The sequence below is a fragment of the Passer domesticus genome, chromosome 1 (genome assembly GCF_036417665.1).
Source record: "Passer domesticus isolate bPasDom1 chromosome 1, bPasDom1.hap1, whole genome shotgun sequence".
Taxonomy (NCBI): domain Eukaryota; kingdom Metazoa; phylum Chordata; class Aves; order Passeriformes; family Passeridae; genus Passer; species Passer domesticus.
Genome location: NC_087474.1, coordinates 104,049,968 through 104,075,993, shown reverse-complemented (window position 1 = coordinate 104,075,993; position 26,026 = coordinate 104,049,968). Strand labels below are relative to the sequence as shown.

The 26,026-nt window shown below is 34.9% G+C and overlaps 1 protein-coding gene across 3 annotated transcripts in view; it reads right to left on the bottom strand.

Annotated features, from left to right (window-relative positions):
• NETO1 (neuropilin and tolloid like 1) overlaps positions 1 to 26,026 on the bottom strand; it is a 62,902-nt gene that overhangs the window by 20,505 nt on the left and 16,371 nt on the right. For 2 of the 3 annotated variants that reach the window (XM_064432254.1, XM_064432252.1), the window contains exons 5-6: positions 7,971 to 8,012; positions 7,730 to 7,857 (exon numbers count right to left, since the gene is read on the bottom strand). In XM_064432254.1, coding sequence (XP_064288324.1) covers positions 7,730 to 7,857; positions 7,971 to 8,012 — 170 coding nt within the window. Of the gene's footprint in view, positions 1 to 7,729; positions 7,889 to 7,970; positions 8,013 to 26,026 lie in introns of all 3 variants that reach the window. The other variant, XR_010368448.1, reaches the window with a different exon arrangement.

Below are 26,026 nucleotides of genomic sequence, written 5' to 3'. Positions count from 1 at the left end.
ACAGAGATCTTAGCCATTACTTCTACCATCAGTGGATAAGAAAGTTTGTTCCCCTGAAAGAACATAAACTAAAGAAGAGGTCACAGACTCAAATACCACCATCTGCCTTCATTAAATATTTTTTCATTGATGTCAATAGGAGGTTTTGGAATGAACATTTCCACAGATACTGACACATTATATTAGCATAATCGAGGCATCCTTGCTGAAGAGAACATCTTATTTGAAAGAAGAAGCATAACTGCCATATCTTCTTCTTTCACATTTTTGCTGCAAAATTTTAATAAGACACTTTTGTCAAGTCATCAGCTCCACATTACTTAGGAGAAGGGGCTGCTCAAGTATCAGATTAACTGAGTTTTGAGATGTCACTGCAAATGTCAATGTTATTAGCAACAAAACTGAAAAAGCCTCACTGCAACCGTGGCATATGTAATTTACACTCGGTCACATAATATTTTAAATAATTCTCTCATCACCTGTAAGTTTTGTATTGCCACCATAAATAATAATCAAAAAAGGAAATTCTGGGAAATTTTTACTATTTCTTTTCATTTAGATTTGAAAGCAACAAAAATCTCTGACTGAACATACTAGGAAAAACCCCAAAATTATTATAAACTACAAATAACATATCACCTCAGTAAAATAGTCAGATTATAATCTCCTCATAGTGAATCACTTCTGATGAGTTCTGCCTCTTAATCAATCACTGAAGGTTAGGGATGACAACATGATTGATCAGGCCAGTCAGAAAAAGCTTCAAACCATATCCCAGCATATCAGACTTAATATATCTGCAGAGACACCCAGTCGCCTTAAACCAAACCAAACAAAAAGCCATCGTTCAGCTGCCAAAAGTAATTCAGACATAAGAGAAAAATATCCTCTTCATCCAAGCATAATGTCCAGATTTTACATTTTCTCCTTCTGGGTTCAGTCAATTCACTTGTAAACAGAGGACTGGGTTAAATTGTCCCATTGCTCAGTGATCAGTTACAACACCTGCTTTTTTCGAGATCTTTTTCAGCTCTGTGTGATTAACAAAGTACTTTCCAGATGATACCTCCAGTATTTAGGCCTGGGAAATCCAGTTTTTGTAAAGCAGATTGTGCAACACTAATTGAATTCCTTCAAGGCAAGTAGACACCAAGTACAACAGACTAAAAAGAATATTATCAACGGGGCTTGAATTTGTCATCTGCAATGATCTGTCCTCTTGCTTGGATGCTATTTTTTTTTAATCAGTATTACTTCAATACAAAAGTGCTAATAATACATGATTTGTTGGATTTTTGTTTGTTATTTTGGAGAATTATTCTACATTTTTAGTCCTTCTGCGACTATGGCCCTTCTGGGACCATGCTGTGCAAACAGAGAGCTCCATACCTCATATTTTCTTCTGTTCTTGAGCTTGGAGAATACTGTCTGTCAAAGATGATAATTTTATATAGTGCTTCTAAGATACTGTGATTCACAACCAAGGCTCATGTATCAGAACATGAGTTTTCTAGACAGGTGAAGCTCTTTGGATTTCTTTGCTTTGTCCTATTTGTTTCTTCAAACTTTTGTGACTATCCAATAGTTGACATTTACTCTGTCAAGTCATCCTCATTTTTTTCTTTTACATTCCAAAAATGCTCATAAGTGGGCAATATTTACAACTCCTTGGTACTATTCTGCTTTTTAACACTGAAAACTGGAAATCAAGTCCTGATTCTGCTGTTCTCTTTGACAGACATTTTATTGCTTTCTTTAATACATTTTTAAAATTATATTTCTTAATAGCTATTTGGTTTGAGGATTAAGTTCATTATATTTCTTTACTTGAATGGAATAGATTCATGGTAACTTAAAAGTGAGGTTTTTGACAGCATTACTCTGGCATGTGCATTGGCATGCCTTCATAGCAAAGATTCCAAACATGTACTTGGCTTGCACCTTCGTCTCACAAAACTATTTCACATAAGGGATTTTAATAGTTTAATGTAGGAAAATAATATTTTGTACTTGTTTAAACATAATTTGTTCACCTTGTACTTACCATATATACATGTGCTCGACTTTTTAAAATCCATAATATTTTTTGCATTATCTGTATGTTAATAAGCTTCAGAGCTGCTTCAAAGAAGGAGATCATCTGAAGCTTGCAAAGCTCTGATTAAGTTATTCAGCCTTTAAATTTTATTTTTCTCTAACATTTCAAGAATCACCACTGAAGTGGCTCCTATTAAGTTTTAGTGCACTACTTAAAGCTTCTCTTCTGCAACTGATTAGAAGCCTCCAAAAATTAGTGTATCTTAGTCTTCCAGTGCCAACAGCTTAAACTGCTTTTCTTACAGGCCTCATCTAAGAGCACAAATTTCCACTTCACATGGGAGAGCAGAAAATGTTTTGATTTAGTCAGATCAGTTTAAACAGACTCACTTGCAGCTCTGCAATTTTCTTCACCTCATGTTTGCTCCTGACTATCTTGAAAATGCACGGAAAACAGCCCAGTCTCTCTCCAGACTGCTCTCCCTAGTAAGGTGGGCACCTGGAACCAAAGGGTCATCCTTCCATTTGGTCAGGAGCTTGCCAGGTAACAGTGCAAACCCTCAGTAAACATACAAGTGTCTTGATCACACTGGGTCCCACTGCCCTGCTTCCAGCCTCATTCCTCACCACTCCAGCCTTGCCAAGCTGCTGGCCAGCTTGTGCTTGGGCCAGCCCCTCTGCCTGGGCAAGCCCAGCCACCATGGCCAGGCCTGTCCCAGTCTCATTAGTCATGTGGCCTCCCTCATCCTGGCTCCCTCCTATGTGCTCTGTATTCCCTTCCCACTGCTCCCCAGTGGCTCTGCTTGAAGCAGATGCCACCACCCCCTGGCAGCTCAGGGTTAAGGATGCTGCCATGATGTGTCAAATGTAGACACTCATTAATTGACACTTTGGATTTTCTTAATCTCTTGTGTTAAGTCTTGAGTGCTATAACCTTTGTCCAATATCGTGTTCAGGCTGGGCAAGAGAATTAGACATCATTTTGCCTAACTAGCTTATAACTTCATTTTATTTCTCATGGTGCAAATAAAGAGGCTACACCCACTACTTCTTCAGCTTAAATGTACTTATTGCTTTTTCCTCCAGAATAGATTATTTCCACTAGACTACATTCAAATTAATTCCTGTTTTGATATGGTTTTCTGAGGCGCCCAGAGTGTTTTCTGATGTGCCCAGTAAATGGTGTTTTAAATGGCACTGCTTACTGAGTTTTTTTCACAACATAAGAATATCATATTTGTAAATATTTTATTGTTCTTACTATCAAGTTCTGCTGTCTTATTTTTTCTACAGAGCCTCTCAAAGAACAAACATGACACAAAGGTACCTTGCTGGGACAGTTACCCACTAAAGAGAGCACAAACATGTTTCTATCTTCCTGGGAGTTTTGTCAAACTATGCTGACTCATCCAACATAGAAAAACACTTGTTGATATTATCCCCCAATGCTTCACCCTTAACAGAAAGTATAAAAACTATAATTCTATTAATTTTCTTATTTTTTACTCCTAAATACAAAATCTTTGTGTATTCACTGCTTGCAGCGAATAATGTCCCAGAAATTTTTCAAATCACTCTACAATAAGCTTATACACTTCCTTCACTGGGCTTTGCTCTACACTGAAGAATTTTCAGATCAGGAAATCCCTCCAGAACTTTATTGTTCTGAGTGGGTTAGCACTTCCAGTCAGCAGCTCTCTTCTTAATTTTCCATTCTTGCTCTGAATACTAATTGCGGTCACATTCTATATGAAGTGCAGAACCCCAGGGTTACTCCACTCAAAACTCACAGCTATCTTACTCAGCAGGAACTGACTTTGAATGATTACAAGAAACACAGACTTAACAACTAGTCACTTTCACTATATAAGACTCTAGCTCTGCATATAAGTTGTGTTCAGACTGCCTTCTGCACTTAGAGAATGTTTGGAATCTGCATGCATTTCAGATTTATTTTTCTCTCTGTGTGTGTCTGCATCGGGGTGTGTGTGTGTGTGTGTGTGTGTGTGTGTGTGTGTGTATGATACAAGGCAATCAATGATGGCTCTATTTTAAGAGTGTGCAACAAATTTTCTGCTCTCTGTCCCATTCCAGAACACTGAGGACAGAAGCATTAGACCTAGACTGTCAGTTTGAAGCTCAAGCTTACAGACCTCAAGTACACACTTCCTGGCTGATCTCATTGCTCATATATTGAGCTCAGACTTGGCTGGAATTTGGAATTGGAAACCAAGGGAAGGACTTGCATCTTGCTTCTGCAGACAGTTTAGACTGGATGAGCTTACGCCAAATTGAAATGCAGCAACTCACATTCTGGCACAGTTTAATTAAGAAACTAAAGATGAGAAAATCCAACACAAATTCTCTCTGAGAAACTCTTGCCTTTTAGGCATAATTCCCAGTAACAAACTGTGCAGCCCAGGGTACAGGAACATGTGGGTTTAAAGATGTCTGTGGAGTTCTCACTGTTCTTAGCAGGAGAGCTTGTTTTCATAGGTGCAAACTGACATAAATTAAAATGATGTCATTAAATAACTGTACTGAATATGTCATTTATTCAAGGTTAGATAGGGACAAAGGAAGCTGACTGTAAAAAATAGATAGTAGATTCCAGTTCAATTGAATCAGGCCCATAAACAATCCTATCAGAAACCTTACTTCATACAAAGTTCTTAATAATTTATTCAGTTTCCTCCTTCCTTAATATCTGTATGTTTTTCAGCTTGTCTTAGTATGATGATACCATAACTGTATGTGTGTGGATCTATGCATGTGCATACTTGTCTGTGTGTGCATAAATATATTAGTTTGGAAAACCACACTAAGTTCAAATGTTAAATTGGTCTTACCCCCTCAAAGATGAATCTAGCTTTGAAAAATCTTTTTCTTTTCCTAGCTTGCTGTGAAACCTTTCAACTCTACATTAGGAAACACTGATTTATATATTTTTATATTGCTCAATCTCTCCACACAGGTAATTCTGTAAGATGGGAACAGCATGATCCATCAAGAGATGACCCAGTCCAGCCTTCTCCCTCCAGCCTAAATGTAGGATTATTAATGTTTCTCTCATTTTTTCACAGGTTGTTATCTAACCTGCACTTTCAGACCACTAACAATGCCAGCTGAACCAATCGCTCTCCCTGATGTTTGAATTTTCTTCCTTCATATTTAACCTGAAGCTTTCTTCCAGAGAGTGGAACCCTGAGTTATCTTACAGACATGGGCATCACAGCATTCCTTCTTCCTTGCAAGAGCCCGTTATTGTATTGTATTACTCTCCTTCACACAGTTTTCTAGATATCATTAAATAACATTCAGTATTACTTCATTTTTCTAAAACTTTGTTGTTGCTCTCCATTCCAGGTACCGTTCAGCTAGGATAAGCTTCTTGGAATGTAACACAAGTAAATGCAGATATGGAAGTTTATGAAGTATTAATGAACTTTAAATTTTAGCCCTCTACTAAGAGTGATAGTTTAGTATTCTTCTGATACACAATGTATCTGCAGTTACATAAATACCTAGTTTGGAGTTTTACATCAGAACTGAGGTAAGGATAAATACTACAGGAAGGTAAAGTCGTGATTTTTAGCAGGGCTTTGAATCATATAGAACTTCAAAGTCAGGTCAAGTAAGGATATCACAATTGCATTATATGATCAACCATAAACTTGAATTTAGTTTACAGGGAAATACTATTTAATTAATTGTGCTGATTCTAATAACAATTCTGTGTTTGTCTGTTTTCTTTTTACTAATACCTAAATACATCATAGAATAATTCAAATTTGAGGGGGCATGTAAAGGTCAACCGGTCCGATATCCCTACCATAAGCAAGGATGTTTTCAACTAAATCCAGTTACTCAGAGCCCCATCCAACCTGGCCTTGAATGTTTCCAGGGATGGTCATCGACCAACTCTCTGAGCAACACGATCCTGCATTTCACAACCCTCATTGTAAAAATATCTTCCTCATATCTAGTCCAAATCTCCCCTCTTCTAGGTTAAAACACCTTGTCTTACCACTACTGTTAAAATACTTGTCCCCATTTTCCTTACAGGCTCCCCTTAGTACTGGAAGGCTGTGATAAGGTCTCCCCAGAGTCTTCTCTTCTCTGGATGGAACAAACTTTCATGTCTTAGCCTTTCCTCACTGGTGATGTTCTCCATTCCTCTCACTATTTTTGTGGCTCTCTTCTGGACCTGCTCCAAGTGGTCAATGTCTTTTCTATGCTGAGGATCCCAGAGCTGGATACAATCATACAGGTAGTGTCTCACCAGAGCAGAGCAGAGGGGCAGAATTTCCTCCCTCACCCTGCTGCCCACACTGCTTTTGATGCAACCCAAGACACAATTGGGTTTTTGGGCTGGATGTGTACATTTCTGGGGCATGTTCAGCCTCTTGTCCACCAGAATCCCAAAAACCTTATCGGCAGAGCTGCCTTCCATCTGTTCTTCCTGAAGTTTGTATCGATACTGAGATTTGCGCTGAACGAATATAAACTGCCTATAACACACTGAATAATCATTCATCAGTCCAATCATTTCATATCGCTACTTAGTGTGGCGAAATGGGAAGCTCATCTACTTAATTGAAAACGTCTATCAATATTAATTTTATCCGAAAGTTTAAAAAAACCGAAAGTTATAAGATGAAAGTATATTCTGGAAATCATTTATCTGTAGTCTTTATGAGCCAATTCTTTTCCTATACTTTCCCAATAGAAAAATGCTGATACCAATGATTTTTTTCTCTTCTGAAAACCTTTCCTGAAGAGAACCCTTCAGCATTCATCCATGTGTCATTCTGATGATGAAACAATGACATATTCAGTACAGTCTGCTCACTGAGGTTATACAAAAAAGCCCTTATCAGTTTAAAGACAGCAGAGAATAGTGCAATTCTACTTTCTAAAACCTTTCCTGTCCAATAAAAGACAGCTAGAAAAAGTGTGCAGTGGGGTGTCTTTAGCACAGTGAATGCAAGTAGGTGGGAGGCATGAAGTTGTTCCTGTTGCAAAGAGGGAAGAAGTGGTAGTGTAGCCAGCAACAATTAATGCATACCATAACTGAGAAGTTAAGAGACAAGAGATAAAATCAAGGGCAATCCAAGAAAAGTATTTTTTAATTCATTGTAGCTCTCTTATGTTTCCTACAAAGCCCTGGCTTGCCAGCTGTGGAGGAAAAGAAATGAGAACTCTTTTTGTCTGTGTCTCTAAACCAAAGGAATTAAAGGCTTTATAGAGAGGAATATTAATTTACTTTAGGTCCATTTTCACAGTTCCCAGATGAGAAACAATGATGACCTCAGGGAGCCAGCAGCACCTCCTTAGTTGTTCTATGTTAGTTATTTGAAATATATTGAAAACTAAAATTATAAGATTACTTCCCACTTTAAAACACACATTGATTATTTAAAAATATGAGCAAAATTAAAGATGAATTTAAGAAAATTACTTATAGCACAAAAAACACATTAGCACTGCCCAAATCATCATTTATGAAGAAAGGTGGCTATTTTGGCAAAGATGACAAATTACCCTTCCACAGCAGAAGGAAAAAATTAGTTTATAGTTCAAGCTGTAAAGTTATTGAACACGATCTGACTGTACTAAGAAATGCACAATATATTAGAAAAGGCAATTTCTTAAATTAAATGGCAAATCAGCAAGTGGATGAAGGACTGACCTTGGATCGGGGTGGTGCTCGGATGTACCATTTACAGTCTACTGCTTCAGTTTCAGAAGCTTTTCCTTCTTTAACAATTTGTACAGATTCCACAATTCCTTCAGGTCCTCCCATCTCAAACTCACAAACTGAATAACAAAACACCAGAAAAAATGAAACCTGAACAGCAAACAAAAATGTTTTCTACAGCAGAGTATAAAGGCCTCTAAGTTAGAAAAAACCCCCAAAACAGCATACCAACCTGGCAATGGCTTCAAAACACCAAGGTCCTTAAAATCTGGGTCTTAAAAATAGAGAAAGACAAAATTAGTTTTGTTCAATATCTAGGATGTTATGCTAATATGTTCAAATTTTATAATGCACTTTAGTTACATAATTATACATATACTTATTGGAAATGGGAACTGTTTCAAAACTATGGCAACACAAAAATTATTAATGCAGAAATTATTGATACCATCATACCAAGTTATTTTTTTCTGTTATAGAATCCTGCTTTTCTCTGTCTCTCTCTTTCAGAAGGGTACAAAAATATTTCTGCATACATTAGCAAGTGAGAACATCACACAGCTAACCACATGACATTTTAATACATCAGCGTAGTGAAAGAAGATATATTTACAGATCCATTCAAAATCTTTTTGCCAATTTTGCATTTTGATATTAACACTCAACTTGAGAAATCCAAACTTAATTCTGTGTTTATGAATACTCTGCCATCCCTACTGACCAAAAGGAGACACTTTCTTTGTCAGAAGCATCCTTTTGGTCTTACTGGAAACAAATACCATAAGAATTACCATTAGCAGTCGTACAAACAAGGTCATAAGTCTAATATGTGTGCTATTTTCCATCAGATAAACATGATTGTATTTACTATCTGAGAGGGCTTGTATCGTGCCTTTATTGTCAGGCGTAATACAGAGATAAAATGAATTTGGTCTTAGACCTGTGCTTCAATAGACACCCATCCATATACAAAGCATCATTTCACAAAATTTGGCTCAGGTTGAAGATACTGCCCAAAACCAGAAATATGGGAGTCTAAAGCAATTCAAGAAGTGATTTCTTAGAATAGACTGGTCTTGTCTGGGAAATTTTTATCACTTGCACTGCTTTCCTACCTAAAATTAATGTTGTGCACTGTTTTTCTCAATTATGCATGAAACTTGTTTCAGAACTGGGTCAGTGTAGAAAGAACTATAAATAAAAAAATAAAGGAAATTAAGAAGAGAAGCTTCGGAAGAAGGAGATGTATCAAATGAAAAAAAAAATTAAACTCACAACCAAGCCACAAAAACTGTTCTTTCCCTCTAGCCTTAGTCAATTAAGAACAGTAATAATCATAACCAAATAATATAACAAAGTAGTCTAGTGCTGTATAAACAAGATCAGCCATTTTAATCTGAACAGTCAAAACGTGTTGACTTCAAAAAGTGGAATTGTAAGATCACTTTTTAAATTGCCCCTCTATAACCAGGCTGCTGTTCTTCCCAAATTTCTTTTATAGTTGGACAACATAAATAATGAGTACTCATGAACTTACAGGACTCCAAATATAGCTGAGTAGGCAATTAGTATTAATTGTTATGTATTTTTATGGATCAGTAGATAGATTACCAACAACACTAAAGTTAATCAAATATTTCAGCTAATGTACTTGGGAAGCTGATATCTAGCTCTGAAAGTGAGATACTGAAAAGAAATCTGCTCTTACTTATGGTTCGAATTACCATGCTGGTATCTCATGTAACCATTGCATTTCTTCCTTTTATTGAGTTTGCAAGGATTACTCTGATTTACTGAAAACACTCCAACACATTATTAAAGTACATAGGAGGGAAGAAAGCAAAAACCGTCCTGCCAGAATTTTCCCCATATGAGAGTTTTCATATAAAGCAATGCTGGTAGCAAGAATCCAGGCTGAAATACAATCTAGACCATATAATTTGACCCACAAAACAACTGTGAAAGTATGTTCTCATTTAACAATACAGTAATGTTGGAACAACACATACAGAAATGCACAATCCACTAACATTCTAGAAATATGGTAGACATGCTCAGTTTTAAAAAATAAATTTCTGCAAGAGTGAAAAGGAAATAAAATCTATGACAACTGAGGTGATAATCATTAAATATTGCTATTATACCAATACTACTGTAATAAAAACAAAATCTGTAAATAAGGTATTAGCATGCATGCTTAAAATTCACCCATGTTTGAGCATATTTAACTAGTAAATATTTACTTTTTAAATAGTCTCCTATTAAGTGGATTAGATTTTAACAGCTCTTCTGTATGCAACTCAATCAAATTGTTATTCTCAGTCTGGCTGGGTTGAAATATCAATGTTATATAAACACTGACTGGCTAGATCTTCCAATAGACCGATCAAAATCATGTTCCCATGAGGAAAACACCCAAGATTGGAAAACATTTCTCTGAAAAATAAGATGTAACAAGTAGAGAGAAAAAAACAAAGGCAAAATAGGAAGCAATGTGGAGCTGCTAGAGACGATCCAACAAAGTGTCATGAATTTTTTGAAGGACATGTTGGAAGGACATGAAGGACATGTTTGAGGAAAGGCTGATAGAGTTAGAACGGCCAGTCTGGAGAAGGGAAGGGTCAGAGGTGATCCCAGCAATGTGTACAAAAACCTAGTGGAAGGGTGCAAAGAGAATGAAGTCAGTCTCTTTTTGGTGATATCCAGTGTCAGAAGAAGATGCAATGAGCACACATTGAATCCCACGAGGTTCCATCTGAATATCAGGAAACATTTCTACAGTATGAGGTGACTCAGGACTAGCAAGGTAGCCAAGAGTTTGTGGAATCTCTATCCTTGGAGATATTCAATAGCGGTCTAGACATGATCCTAGGCAAACAGCTTGGAAAGGGTGTTGGACAAGTCACCCTCCAGAAGTACCTTCTGAGACCAGCCATTTTCTGATCCTCTGATTTTGTAATAATTAAACAATAGAATTGGATAATAGTGAAATAGCCAATCAAAAATCTAGATCTGTTATCTAAGGTAGCAGCAGAAGTTAGACAAATCTCTAACACAATGCAGACTTGGTTTTGTGGAATTTGCTCTGAGTTGCAGGAACATACACAGGCCTGGTTTCAAAAAGCTCCACTAGGTCTTCATGGGAGACTCTCAAGATTTTGGATGCCAGCTTTGGAATCTATATTTTCTGTGGAAACCATACTACATATCTTTATTTTTCATTTCACTGTTTCTATGCAAGAAGTCTGGCTCTTCTAAGCAGCTGGAAAACATGGAATTTAAATAGAAAAACAGGAGGGCGATTGTAAGGAGTTAGGGTACCCAATTGCTCAAAAATCTTATGAAATGAAGAAAATTCTAAAGTTAAAAGGCATTGTGCATCAACTGGATAAAGTCTTCCAAAAGTATGTAAATTACCTTGTTTACAAGTACACTGCAGCATCTTATGGGATTGCCCAGGTGAGGTATATCCACACAGAAATATGTTTACCCACCCATGCATGCACATACACATGTAACGCCTTACTCCCTGTCACTTACTTACACAGAAAGTGAAATTGTTTAAAATTATATTACTTGAATAATTTCTGCAAATCATAGGAAAAAACATAAAGTTCAAACTAATTACTAGCAACATGATGTTCTGCTGGTAAATATTATTGCAAATCAATTTTAAAAGATCATCTGTTGAATTAAAAATTCCACACTTATATAAAGATAATTCAACTTGTCTTCAATGAGAGATGGCGCAAGGCTTTTAAAAGTAATGTTGTAATACAGAAAAATTAAAGTATTTTTACTCTTAAAAAGGTAAAACTTCCAAGTGCACGTCTCACATTTTATTCATCTTTCCTTATCTTTTCATATAAAATTCATCTGGGCATTTTCTTACCCAGCAATCTTGAAACCTACTGCTTTCACTAATAAAAAATAATAGGTATCTCACTCTGGAAGTCAAAAGATATAAGACAAAATTTTAATATCTCTTTTAAAAAATGGAAGATTGAGTTTATGTGCTTCTGATCATGTCTGGACTATAGTATACTTAATTTTTTTTTTTTTTAATTTTAATATCTGAAGTGCAATATATACAGTAAAGAACATGAGCAATTGCTGTGCAGTTAAAAGTCAAGAGGGAGGAAATGTGTAATACAGTACTCTGGTGCTGAATAATTTTTGAAGTATTTTTCTTTTTTCTGCTATGAATGAGATGTGGAGGAATTATTTGAACTATTTGAATAAACCATACACTATAAAGGGTTGATGTTTAAAACCTAAGGGGGTTTTTGTAATTTGTGAATAGAAAAACCTCCTTTTTAATGGATATATACAGAAAGTAGTCACAATAGTTTGTAGTCATATTTCCTAATCAGAAGTAGGAAAACTGTCCACTTTAATTCACTGATCAGAGAGCTGTAGATATATGTTTTCACTTCTCCATCTTTGACTAGGAATAGGTATTCAACTCCTACCCATCAATATTTAAGTAATTTTAACACATGCACATGCTTGTCTGACAGATAACTTACAGATCTGATTTTGCATGCAAATACTCATAGAATAGTAAAGAGAATTGCACTATACAGCAAGCCACTAGTTATTTATCTGTAAGTTTACTAAGTCAGGTTCTTTTGCAATGATTTCTGGGAGCCTAAACCAGCCTTGTCCTCTCAGGGGGTGAGGTACAGTTCTCTGTAAAACCAGACCTTGCACAGTTCAGTACAGAAAAGCATTATTATTCTAAGGTATGTCATTGCTTCAGTATTTGATGATAGAGTAAAATTATTGGAAGAAGATGGCCAAAGGATTTTAAAAACATAAAAATCTTCTCAAAGAATCGCTAATATAATTCTAAAATAGAAAATCATTTCTGTACAGAAACATTTTTTTCTGTGGTGTTCAAAGGAAACAGCTATTCTGCTGGGGAGAGTAAAGAAAAAATAGTGAGAAAAACAATATTAAGTTAAATTGCTATGCAAAATCCCACAAATTATTTCTTGTTAGCCTAGAATGAAATTTGTTCTTATGGATCTTTTAATATTTTTAGTCTTTTTGAAACTTTCATATATATATCTATAAATGTACTAATGATATCAAAAGGTATTCAAAGAAAGACTATAGTTTGCTAGACACTGTGGAAAGTTTTGTAATAATTATAGTTGGCAATATTATGTGCTGTATCTGCTCTTTATTTTCCGTTTTCTTTTTAAGGACAATATTGTGATCAATTACAACTCATTTGAAGACTACATATTTGTAACCTAAAATAACCTTTCTCAAATTTTTCACTCCTTAACATTGTCATGAAAGAGCTCAAAGCTGATAAGTGCAAATGTAGCAGTGAATATGACTCCTGCTATTTCACTTTGAACACCTACCCGCCATTAAATCAGCAAAGAGTCATATGAAGGCATGTATTGTTGAAATAACACAAACTATTACCCAAAAATTTGATTTCTACAATACCTTCTTTCTTTTTTTTTTTGTCACATTACTACTCTCAGCTCATTCTTACAACTTATTTGTTTAATGTAATTAATATATTCAGTGATTTGTAAACTAATTGTATTGCTATGGTGACCACAGTAAAATGAGATATACTGCAAGTGTTAGCAATAGTTGACATTTGTATGCCAAAATTTTGTGTTTCTTTGTTTCGTTGCAATCTATTTAGAAATAAAAAAGACAACATCAGAAAAAAAGAAAAACAAAAAAATTAAAACAAAATCCATGTTATTGCATAACTTCTTGCTGATATTGCTCAAACTCAACAGACAAGAAGCACCTGAATAAATTCCACTGGAATAGAGCACATGATAACAGCAGTTGCAGTTAAATTTCTGTTTTCATGCAAACAGTGGTATCCTTTGAGATTTTAGCCTGCTCACCTCTGTTGCCTATTCTGCAAACCCTTTAAAAAGTTGGCCCTTTCTCCTGTGTAAATTTTGTTATGGATAAGAGCCGTGTTGGAAAGCAAAAGGTCACATGAGATTCTGGCTTTCATCCTCAAAGGGTGTTTCAGCCCTTTTATATGTGCTCCTAAATCCCAGAAGTGAGAAATGAGAGCAAGCATGGACAACAATGTCATACTCAGGCTGATGAGTGGAAAGAGGAAGTCCTGGCGCCTTGCTATGTATGGGATCACTTTTGTTATGTTCAATATTTACACTAGCAGCTGAGCGCTACAATAAGGCATTATATTCCCTTTATGCAGCACACTCTGTGTGGAAATGAAGGGGAAAATGATCCCATGATGAATATTTCAAGTGCTGCATGTACCTTCACCTGCGTGTTGCCCGAAAATATTGAGGCAAGACTGAACGAGCTCAGGAGTCCACTTTATCTGAGTAATGCAGCCTTGCTGTGACAGTGCAGCTGACTTGACCGCCAGGACTGACTATCAGTCAAGGGCAGCACCTTGTCTGTGTCTCCCCAAGATAATATCCTGGAGGCTTCCTGTAATTGACTAATGGTCTCTGAAGTGGACTAGGAAGAGAGATGTGCAACGCTATAGTGCTTTTCCTGAATAATGTTAAATTCTAAGTATTCCTAGTCATGCAATTTCAGCAGGATACTACTAAAGGCTCAGGATTTGTCTCATCATTTTTTAAATAGATTACACCTAGCCCAGTCCAAGGAAATAACACTTTAAGTTCATGTCAGAAGACCAAGGGGAAAAAATGAGCCCAAAGATTTAGCTACAACTGAGTACCAGGCATTACTTCTGCAGTTTGAACCTATTTACACATGGTTATTTCTTGCTATCACTGAGTGCAGAATCTTCACATCCTTTTCAGTATACTTATGCTGTACCAGTCTGCTGGGTGTATTTCTCAGGACAGAAGGATCTTATGAAAATAACTATGTGATTTAAAATAGACTTTGTGGTTTTCATAGGAGAAATGTTTTCTCCTAGTTTTACCTCAGAACATTTAACAGAATGAATGCATTCATTTCTTTTGTAGTGTTCTTTTGAATAGCTACATCTTTTAGAGCTCTTATAGTTAACAGAATATACTACTTGTGCTGCTTCAAATAGCACTGTATAACCTGTTGTTCACTGCACATTGTGGCACATTTCCAATTTAAAAAGAAATACAACACAGTGTTTACACCTACTAATATTCTCCTGTTGTAGCTGGCCACGCCAATGATGATATCTTTTTGAAGATAACTGCATCTCACATGAGAAACTCAAATATCTCCTCTAGTTTCTACATATGAATAACTCACTTTCTACTTTAACAAGAAAATTCTTTTACTGTCTCCAATATTTTTTTCTGTTACAGACTAGCAAAACACCAGTTGATCTTTTGCAAAAGTGAAGAATTGGTCAGAGAGCACCAAAGGGAGCTGAATTGTTTGTAAAATCAACTGCTTGCTTAATTGCCTGGCCATTTATCAGAAGCAGATGAAACAGACAAAATGCTACAGAAAATAGGATTCTTAAAGTAGAAACAAGTGAAATTGCCATAGGCTGGAAAAAAACCCCATTCATTAGTTTACTGTGCAACTGCTAGATTATGTAAAGTTGTTGGATGAATTATATTCTAGTACTCTCCTGTAACAAAGTCACTGTATGATTCAAAAAGTCAATGTCACAGGATGTTTTTAAAATGTATTCTGTATTCAGGGTAGAAATCCTTAGGATCAAAGGGAAAAAATCTAGGTTTTCATCCCCACTGGAACCTGAATGTTCTCTTTCTAAGGAAAAAATTAGGAAAAAAAAAGTAGCATATATCAAAGGAAAAGTGAAATTCATTTTTTAAACCCAATTGTCACCTCCAATTGTAATTATATATGCCCACCACAGACACTTTCAGTGAACAAGAAGGGGAATTATAAAAGTCACACAGCTCAGTGAGTTGCTGAGAAAGGCATATTAACACCAAGTCCCAAAAAACTGTGGAAAGAGTAAGTTTTCTGTCCTGTCATTTTAGAATTCATAGCGGTATAAGTCAGTGACACCAGATCTTTCCCTTTTCTTGTGCTACTCTTAGCAGGTTTTCTGGCTAGAAACTGTCCTTTTAGGGAACACTGAGCTGTTGACCTCAGCAGTTTCCCCAAATGTACAGAATGAGATGTGTTTTTAAGAACTTTAGCAGCGAAGTGTATTGGGGAGTGTCTTTGGAGACATTCTTTTGCTTCTTCATCTTTTTAACTGCATAGGACAGCAGCTCTCTCTGAGGAAATATTTCAGAAAGAACATAGCTCTGTGTTAACTGTGAATTCCCTACATAATTACCCACTTACATTACCCACAAACATGAATTTTACATTTTATTATACAAGGTAACATTGAGATATTAAAAGGATATAAATAATACATTGGATGTAAGCAATAATCATTCACCCTTTTCCAGTATTATGCAATTCAGCTTCCCCTGAGATTATGGAGGCAAAAATTTAGACAATTTTTGTTTAATCTGACTTCACAGCCAAGTTTCTTGGCTTTCAGTTAATTTGTTTCCTGATGGTTATAACTTCATGACAGTGACATTCACTTTTGTTCAAATTGATAATTTTTCTCCAATTTCATGCAATTAAAAGTTCCAGAGAAAGTTCAAACCACACTTAATTCCTTATACTGACCTAGAGTAGACATAAACTCTTAGAAACAAGACAGGCCAGCTGTGACTGCTATTATTTTGATGAGAGAAGTCCTACTGTATGCTTTGCTATGTAAACCAAACATAATTCACACCAGCTCTAGCCCCAAACTTTTCCACTGAAATTAGTGACTAAAGATTGTTTCTCATAAACAACACTAACATAAGTTTTACTGCATGCCTGTATGAAAAAATCAACTTGAAAATAAATTCTAAACCAGGGGATATTGCCTTCAATCTTTTTTACTTTTTCTTTTAACAACCTTTTTCTAGTGGATCCTCAGTCCTCTCTAAGTAGCATTTATACCACATGCCCTGTGTTCACAAAATGACCTCAAAGTGGTTTGTCAAGAACATCACAAACGAATCTGTGAGAAAGTGGGGATTTGGAACCTAGAATTTGATTAGAGTTACATTTATCTATGGAACTATTTTGCATCTGACTTTTCCTTTCCCCAGAAACTCCAGATTCTACTGTCCCTAAAAAGTTATTACATTAAGTATGGATTAGTAATTTTTTAATTATATTATCATAACTTTAGATTTTAGGTTTAAAAATTATAGTTTACATGGAATTTAAGTATACATTTTTATGGATTTACATTTTTCCTCCTCTGATCAATATCTACTGGTTTGAATAAGTAGTTTTCTTTTCACTGGATTTACTCATAATTTTAATACCGTTTCTAAAAGAAGCCAGTTTAGGCCCACAATCTGAGCTGAGTTTAGCAATTGATTGAGTCCTACACTAACTGACTGGTTCAGCCCAATACAGAGAATAAATAGTGATTTTCTGCATCACACAAATGAAAAATAATTTGTGATTCATTGAATCACAATTTAGAAAGGCAGTGTTCATAAGTCCTTATGCCTGCTTTACACAATACCCAATATTGCTATGTAAGTGGTTGAAGAGATAGGGAAAAGAACAGCAAAGTGGGGACTGATTAGAGATTGTCTGGTTCTACATTGATGGGGTAATGTTTAGAAGGAATGAGGTCTCAGGAGAGTCTTGACTTGCAGCAGAAGCAGGTCAAAACATGATGGCCAGTCATGGCTCTCAGGATTGTTAAGCAGGGGTCAGCCGCTTACCCAACAAATAGACAATAATTAAATTTCATTTGAACAGATCAAGTTTTTGACTGCCAAACCACAGGATTTCTCCTAGCTTGATTTAAAAGAGTCATTTAAAGTTCTAGATATAAAAAGAAAAAAAAGTCAAATATAAATTATACCTTTCATTTAAAAGTGCTTGGTAAATTGCTGCTCTACACTTGTATTGAAATATCACTGATATGCAATATTCTAGAAAACAAATAACTGTATTATTGCTAAAAATTATTTCTGTGGAGGATGCACATAAAATTACAGAGATACAAACTAGCACATCTGATTTTTAAAATCCTAGGCCAGTATTCTTAAAAAAATATTATAAAATTAGTTCGTAGAATTTCGATATGGAACTCATAGTTAGTAGCAGTTAACAACCAATTGTCTAAACCTCATAATGAAATCAACATTTAGGAATAAAATATTTTCAGGAAGTATTTTCTACATTCTCTTTTAATATTATTTTTCACATAGACTTGAGAAATGAGCTACAGGAAAAGAAAAGAAAGGGAAAAAAATCCAAAAGAAAGCAAGAGGAGTATAATACAATCTTTTGTTAACCCACATACTGCAACCAGCAGATTTGATAACATTGTCTCTTGAGCTTCAACTATCAGATAACATCTGGCAAATGATGTATGTAAGTCCGGTTACACAACATCTTCTGGCTTCTCAGTGTCATCTAGGGGACTGATATGTGACTGGAATAACACATTTCACACTGCCTGCTTCTGTCATGCTAGTACAAAATTTTGACAATGGATGTGTCGCAAAAACGAGTTCATTTATTTATGAATTCTCAAAAAATAGTTTATAATTCCGTTTTTATCATCTTATTCATGACTCAAGAAAACTTAACAGAAATTTCTGGATATTACATAGAATTTCAACATCCCTTTATTCAAATAAACTTTTTGCATCTCTAATTTGTAATGACCTCTGGAGTAGGTCATTCAATATTTTTGAAGTGTTGATCAAAAGTATTTGCTTACTTATTTTCACAATTTTATAATGAATTTATTCCTTTCAATGTCATCCTCAATTGTTTGGTAAATCTTATAACCCTATATATTAAAAGACAAAAAATTAATTGGAAGTACATTTTACAATGTGTATTCTAAAATATCTTTTTGTCATTGAAGTTAAAACCTCTTCTACAAACCTATTTGAGGAAACCAAAACGTGAGGTATTCATCTCCCCAGTGATTTGTAGACTATGCTGTGATCATGTAAGCAATGTGCATTTGAAATAATCAAGAAGATTTTTTAGATAAAGAATAATTATATTATTATTATTGTTATTATTATTATATAATTTTCTCTTTAAAAAATATACATAAGTGCTGCTCCATTTTTGTTTTAAAAAAAACCTTTTTACAGTGGATGCATGAACAAAAGTTGCTGTGGGAATGTGGTAAAAAATGCACTGGAAGTTTATTTTATGTTTCAAATTTTGAAACATAAAATAAACACTGCAAATGATTGCAGAACTTGTATCACTTCATTTTACAACTTGTAAATCTGATTAACCAACTGAGTAGAACCAAAAACGCATATCTGAATTAATTATGTTCCAAGCAGAAGATGACTGAAGGAAATAATTTCATTTCCGACAATTCCAGGGTAGCTTTTTTAGGGACAAGGGTATCCAGAGGAAGAATAGTACAGGTATACAGAAAAATCATTAATCATGGTTTCCCAATTCCAACAAAAGCTCAGCTTATTGTAACAGAATATTAAAAAAAAAAAAAAAAAAAAAAGAAAAAAAATAAGGAAAAAGACTGAGTGAGTTGAACCTATTTAAGGCTATATTAGTTTGATAGTGATCAAATGGAGAAATGCTGAATTGATATAGATCTACCACATAATTTGTGTGAAGGTAGAAAACCAGTTTTAATTCATTCAAAGATTTGAAGAAATGGTAGCTTTGCTCTCCAAAAGTAACAGATATTTAATTTTTACTTAGTTCCCTAGATAGAAAGGTAGAGGACAGTCTTTAAACACACTTACTTTTAAGTAAGAACCCAAGCCTAGAGATTGCCTGGATTTAGGCGCATGCTTAGATGTAGGCTTCCTGAAATTCTTTGCTAAATTGAGACTAGATTTAGTGGCTTGTCAGTGCAGCATTTGAGTATAGTAAGCTTAAGCAACTGTTCTTTGGAATTATCCTTGGGCATATCAGAAAGTAATTTCAGAGATTTTTGATGGATTACTGTGTTAAATTATAGTAGCTGTTATTTTTATTTGGCCTGAGGACCTTTATGAAATGAACAGGTTTTGCAGAGAAAAAATCAGGACACCTAGCATTTGGATTTGTCACCCTAAAAAAAAAAAAGTGCAAATTGAAAATATGCACATATTGAACATAAATGGAACAAAAAAAAAATACTTGTTGACTTTCCCAAACAAAAGATTAAGTATATCTCTATCTAATGTGAGTTAAGGAAAAAACTCTTTAGTCTACTCAGTGTTCACAAATATTAAACAACATCCACAATGAGCAGGTGATTCTTTCATGAACCCAATTATATTGAAAATTGAATCCTTTTAAATTAAGACTTTAAAAAAATTTAGCTTCTCTCTACCTCAATTTGTCATGATCTTTAGGACAGCACACCTTGTTGTACAGATGTCATTAGTCAATGTTTTGAGAGGAGGTTTGTTTGTATCTCCTCAGTGTATGTATAAGATAAAGGTATATATGGTGAAAGGAAGTTGTCAGAAGGTTGAGATAGGCTATAATTGTACAGAGAGAAAAAGAAAGTGAGAAAAAAGGAAAAAGCAAATTGGACTAAGTTAGGGTGTTCATAAGCTTGATTCACTATCTTCCAGGAGTTTTGTGTCTAGCAATAGCTATATTGGTCAGATTTAACCAACGAGATGACACCTACTTCTCACAGAAATTATTGTATGATCTGTTTCTCACATGAAAAATACTTTACATTATAGTATTTCCCTACCCCAGCAGTATGATATAAAAGATTACAGGCTCTTCGATATCTTAGCACATAGTAGGGGGAAAAGAGAAGATGGATCAAAGGCACAGATGCTCTAATGGGTAAGGTAACTTTATTTGCAAAATATTTAAAAAAAAATTTGGGTCAAAGTTGATGAAGCATGATCTCATTTTTAGACCTGACCATCAAAGAAGCTCAATTGTGATATCTGAAATAAAATTATTACATAGCCTGCTTTACTCAACAAGACAGTAAACAAATCAAGATAACTCTCAGCCATCAATATGCAAAAAAATATATTAAGATGACAACAAACATCTGTTAGTACTAAAAATGCGCAGATAGTATTCAATAGCATTCACCTCAGTACTGGTAGGCAAAAGAGATTCTCTGGATTGTCCTCTTTACAAAAATATGAGTACTGTCCTTGGAAAATGAACTAATGCTAGACATTAGATGAGTGTACGTAACAAATGGTGACTGGTTTTTATCTGACACATTTCGTCATTTTCTAAACATCGCATACTGCCAGAATATTCAGTTCTAGAAACAGAAACTACTCAGTTTTACAAAGACTTAAGTTTGCAAAGCTACGAATTATGGGGCAAGAAGCCTTTTTATTAGTTATAGGGAACTGAGTGAATTCTAACAACAGTTTGTGCATGTTTCTTTAAGGAGAATAAACTGGAAGCACTACACAAGCAGTAAAAATCTGTTTAAGAAAAGGCAAATATCTCAATAAAGAACACTATTTATTGCTGCTAGAATTGAGAAATGCTCCATTAAATAAATTAGACAATAACTGGAACAATCTACAATCACAGTTACTTGAACCTATGCAAAAAGATGACTGAAAAGAAATTATATAAACATGGGTTTTACCTAATATATACTGACAGCTAAAGAATCAAACCTGTCACAACTGAATGGACATACTGAAAAATAGTTTTTCTGCCCCGACAGATGGGGCACACTCAGACTGATTAGACAAAAGCACTGGGGTGATTGCTAAGATTTACTTACCACACCAGTAATATCTTATAAACCTGTAGATACAATGCATAAAGATGAAATTTGAACTGATTAAGAAAAGCATTAGTGAAGAAAAAGAATTCTTGCAATGTCAGCAGAATCTCTTGACATATCAACATTTCCGAGGTCCCTAAAACTATTACAGACAGCAGAGTTGTTAGAAGGAGAACACAATGCAACCACCCAGGAGTGCATCCCAATATGAGCTATTAGAAAATCTGCCAGATGAGAAAATCAGATGACCTAGAAAATCTTTGAAGAGTAACTAAAAACTCTGTATTCATTACATATGAGACAAGAAGTTTCCAATTTTTCCCCTGAAGAAGTGCTATAATGTTTAGAAGAGAACTACCAAATAACACAACAGGCTTTGGAGGTGCTGTTCTGAATGTGGATAGTCACAAAACAATGAAATTTTCATTGTAAATAAGTTGGTTTTAAACACTTGTAGAAGATGAGTACCCAGTGCAAATTCCATATTATCCTCCCTGATCTGCCATTTCCAAGTGCTTCACAAACGTTACAGAGAAATCAAGAATTAATAGGGAAAACAAATTTCCAGGGCCCACTTGTTATTTCCTCATTTTATAAGTGTTTAAAGCAAAGGGTAGTCACTTTAGATCAGACTCAAGGTTAAGCTAACTCAGCATAGTATTTACACAAAGAAGTCAAAAGTTTATCCTTAGGGAAAAGAGGATAAGAAAAAGGCCATATTTAAGGAAAATCCTCTGCTGCTTCTAAGGTTTAGATTTAATTGTTTTGTAACAAGTAATAATATAAACTCTTTATAGAATGAAACGGTATTATAAAAATGCAGCTGACTCTTAAAATGTTGGTTTTCTAGGAATAATTTTTAATGTACATCTAAGCTTCCTAAAGATCCTTCAGATGCTCCAAAAACACAGATATTTTGTCAGAGAAATGAGACTCCCCTGAATAGAATATTTACCATTGCAACATAATCACCATTATTGGTGACGTCACCTACAAATGAAGAAAGGTGTTTCCTGTGGGGGTGGAATAGAATTATGTGTACCTGTACTGCTGTAGAATATCCCAGTAAACCTTTCTAGAAGTCAATGTCCAACTTATTATGACATGAATACAGGGAAGGGAGTTTTGTAGAGAATAAGGTGCACTGATGGCAGGGGAAGCAGTAAGTATCCCTAGTTAAGCTATCATTTTTCTTTACTCCAGTGCTAGAAATACTTAAAACTGTATCTTATATTTCTCTTGCACTTGTTTTTACATCAAAGCTCAACAGAGTAGGTACTTAAGTGTTCGACTTCCTTCTGTTGGTAATATGATACTCCCAGCACGCAGGAATTTCTAAACTAGGAAGTTCTGTATTTGCCTTTTGGGTATTGTTGAAAGAAACATATAACTATGTGATGGCAAGACATAATATGGGATCTGAGAACCCCATGAGACCTTTTAGATACTCATTTGCTCCACATAAGGAATTATTTTACACTTGAAGTTTAATAGAAACTTGTGATCATGATTTTCAATGTAATGCATCATCCTACTTGAGAGAAATTCCTTCCCTTTCCCAAGACCAGATGCCCCAATGCCTTGTAAACAGTAATGAAGTGCCTGACTCTTATGAAGCACACTTGTAGTAACACAATAAAAGTTCATAACTCCAGGAAACTGCTTATAGCAATTTGAAGTGCTGGGAAGTTATATCTCAAAAAATAAAACAGATTCACACTTTCTGGTTTGTTTTTTTCTTTTTTGACATCACGTGGTTCTGTCTCAAAAGTTTAAATGAAGTTATAATGAGTGTAATGTAATGAGTGTAATTTCTCATCTTCCAAACCAACTCTGATCCCAAAAGAAAAACATTGTCTGATTCAAAGTTAAACGGCTCTGGCATTGTTTATTGATTCTCAAAAAGCTTAACTGGATTTCAAGTTGCTCTAAAAGTGATTGTCATTGCTGATACTAAATTAGAAGTAATCAGACCAGGTTCAGAAGAGTAAACAAAAAAGTACAAGTGACCTAGCTCACATGGATATTCAGCTATTCCAGATGCCTGGGAAATATCCCTTGCTTGAACACATTCCAGGCAGAAGATGGACATTAGATGGCAAAATCATTTGACAATATTTTAGCTAAGTTTTTTTTAGAATTGTGATTGAATTTAATAAATGCTCATTAAATTTTTCATGAGTTCTAAAATATACAAATTCCCCAATGAAGAGGAATTTGGGTTGTTTTTTATTTTTTTTCCCCTCAAGATAGATGACATAATTATTTTATTACTCTGACATTCACTGTAATGGGAATGTAAAAGTTCTATTACTCCCGTTAGAAAGTGTTTAATATTCCACTTTTTGGAACACAAGAATATAAATCTTTTTTTCATTTTCTGTTAACAGGCAGTTGAATAGAAAACATTACTGACTGACGTTTATATTAATGAGGCTAAATAAAAACACAGATGGCTTCTGCTAAGTGAAGGAACTGAAAGTAATGATGTGCTATCTTAAGCCACTGTCCTGCAAAATCAGGGACCAGGATAAACAGAAATCTGATTATTCTAGCTGAGCAAGAAAGCCCAGATAAACACAGCCTCTCTCTGCCTAAATTCTTGTCTGTACTGAAAAAAAAAAAAGAAATAAAAAAGAAAAAAAAATTCTTTTTAAAGAAGAGTTGTCAATAATTTGAAGTAGTACTTGAATTTTTCTACACAAAACAGTGATTCAACACAACTTTGGAAGACAGTATTGAGATGAAAGTTTTTAGAAAAAATGAGAGCAATAGATTGAGTCAAAGAATCTAGAGCTGTGAAATGAAACTTCAGGTGTAGGCCTTTCAGTGGCCCAAACAATGACAAAACAAGAGCAAGGATGAATTATCCTTGTGTCACTGGTTTTTCCCTAGCCAATCAATATAGTATTCAAAATGAACCAGCAGGACCTGAAAATATTGTATCCTGGTATGTGTTTCTCTCATGCATCAGATTTCCTTAAAAAGAAGCAACCCAACAAAAAAGTTTGTAAAAAAAAATTTTATGAAGGTTCAATAGGTTCAGATAGTTCCATTTTGAAATTAACACAGTTAATCAGAATTTTAACATAAATATAAAATTATAATAGTATATAAAATTAAAGAAGTTTCCATTTGTTTGTAAACTCTCATGTATGCAAAATGGTTGAAAATTTACATCAAAATGCATCAGATTATTACTGATACTAACTGTAATTCTGCAGAAAATGAATACTTTTTCCCTTAGCTCAGAGTCTTAGAGTCTATTATACCATACATACAACTTCATTGATCTTAACAATGTGTCGCTTAACACTACAATTTAGGAATGACAAAAATGAAAGCCTAAATTATTCTCTTAATAAGGAATTTTCTGAAAAACTTTCAGTAGTTTTACCATTTTCTGGGTGTGTTTATGTTGGCTATGTGTGTAGCTCTGATTTTGTTGCTAAAGGTTTTTCTTCTGCAAGATCTCACTTTTTAGAGTACTGAAAAGACCTCTGAAGAAAGGTTCATTTAAAAGGAAAAGAATGTATGGCAAAAGAGTTATATTTGTTTCTGAAACCGCAGTCCCTACTGGATTTTTGTCCTGGATGGATGGATGGATGGATGGATGGATGGATGGATGGATGGATGGATGGATGGATTTCCAACCATTTCAATACCAAGGAGTCAAAGAAATTATTGAACAGAAAAGTTGTTGTGATTGCAAATTATTAGTCTATATCTTAGGATTTTTATACATAATTTCTTTTTATAGGACTTAGTCCAAACTAGATTTTAAATGCCTTAAGTGCAGGACCCTTTCCATTTGCAGAGACTAATAGATCTTCATTTCAGCATTTTTCATTATATCCTAACTGATTTTTTTTTCAACTTCATCCAGTTATCTGTTTTTGTACACCCTGGAGACATAGTAAATAATTTCTTTCCCTGTTTCTCCAGGTACCATTCAAATAACAATAAAGAGTTGCAGCTTCAATTTAGTCAAATTTACTTTTTATTTTTTAAATCTTGACACACACCCACATGTTTAGCATCACATCTCTTCATTCTCCATTAAGATCTCAAATGCAAAAGAGGCAGATGAGAGACACATCAGGGGTAGGTGGGGACCCTCAAATATTGCTGATACAACTGCGTTGTCTCTGGATGAAAAAAAGCCTCCTCTGCAGGTTGCATTTAGGAAGAGCATCCTGCTTTTGGCAAGTGAGATGAGTGGCAACAAAAACCACATCTCCCCTGAGCATTCAGCTGCTTGAGACAGGAACAGTTTCCAAATGAGTCTTTGCTCTGAAATATTTTCTTCAAGTTCCTTAAGGAGAGGTTAGCTGAAAATTTTATTCTGATCTTTCCGTTGTTCATAATTTAATTTTTTCATTTGTCACTACCTAAGCTGGTTCTGGGTGGTTTGGGGGATAATTTCTGTATTGGAGTCCTCTCTATGCTGCTCTGTTATACTCTGGAGTGGAATCCTCTCTCTGTTACTCTCTTATAGAACCTCAAAAGCCATCATTCTGTTTTATGAGTTGGCAGGAACCCCTCCCTCTGCACACCTATGGAAAATAGATCTCAAAATGTCATGT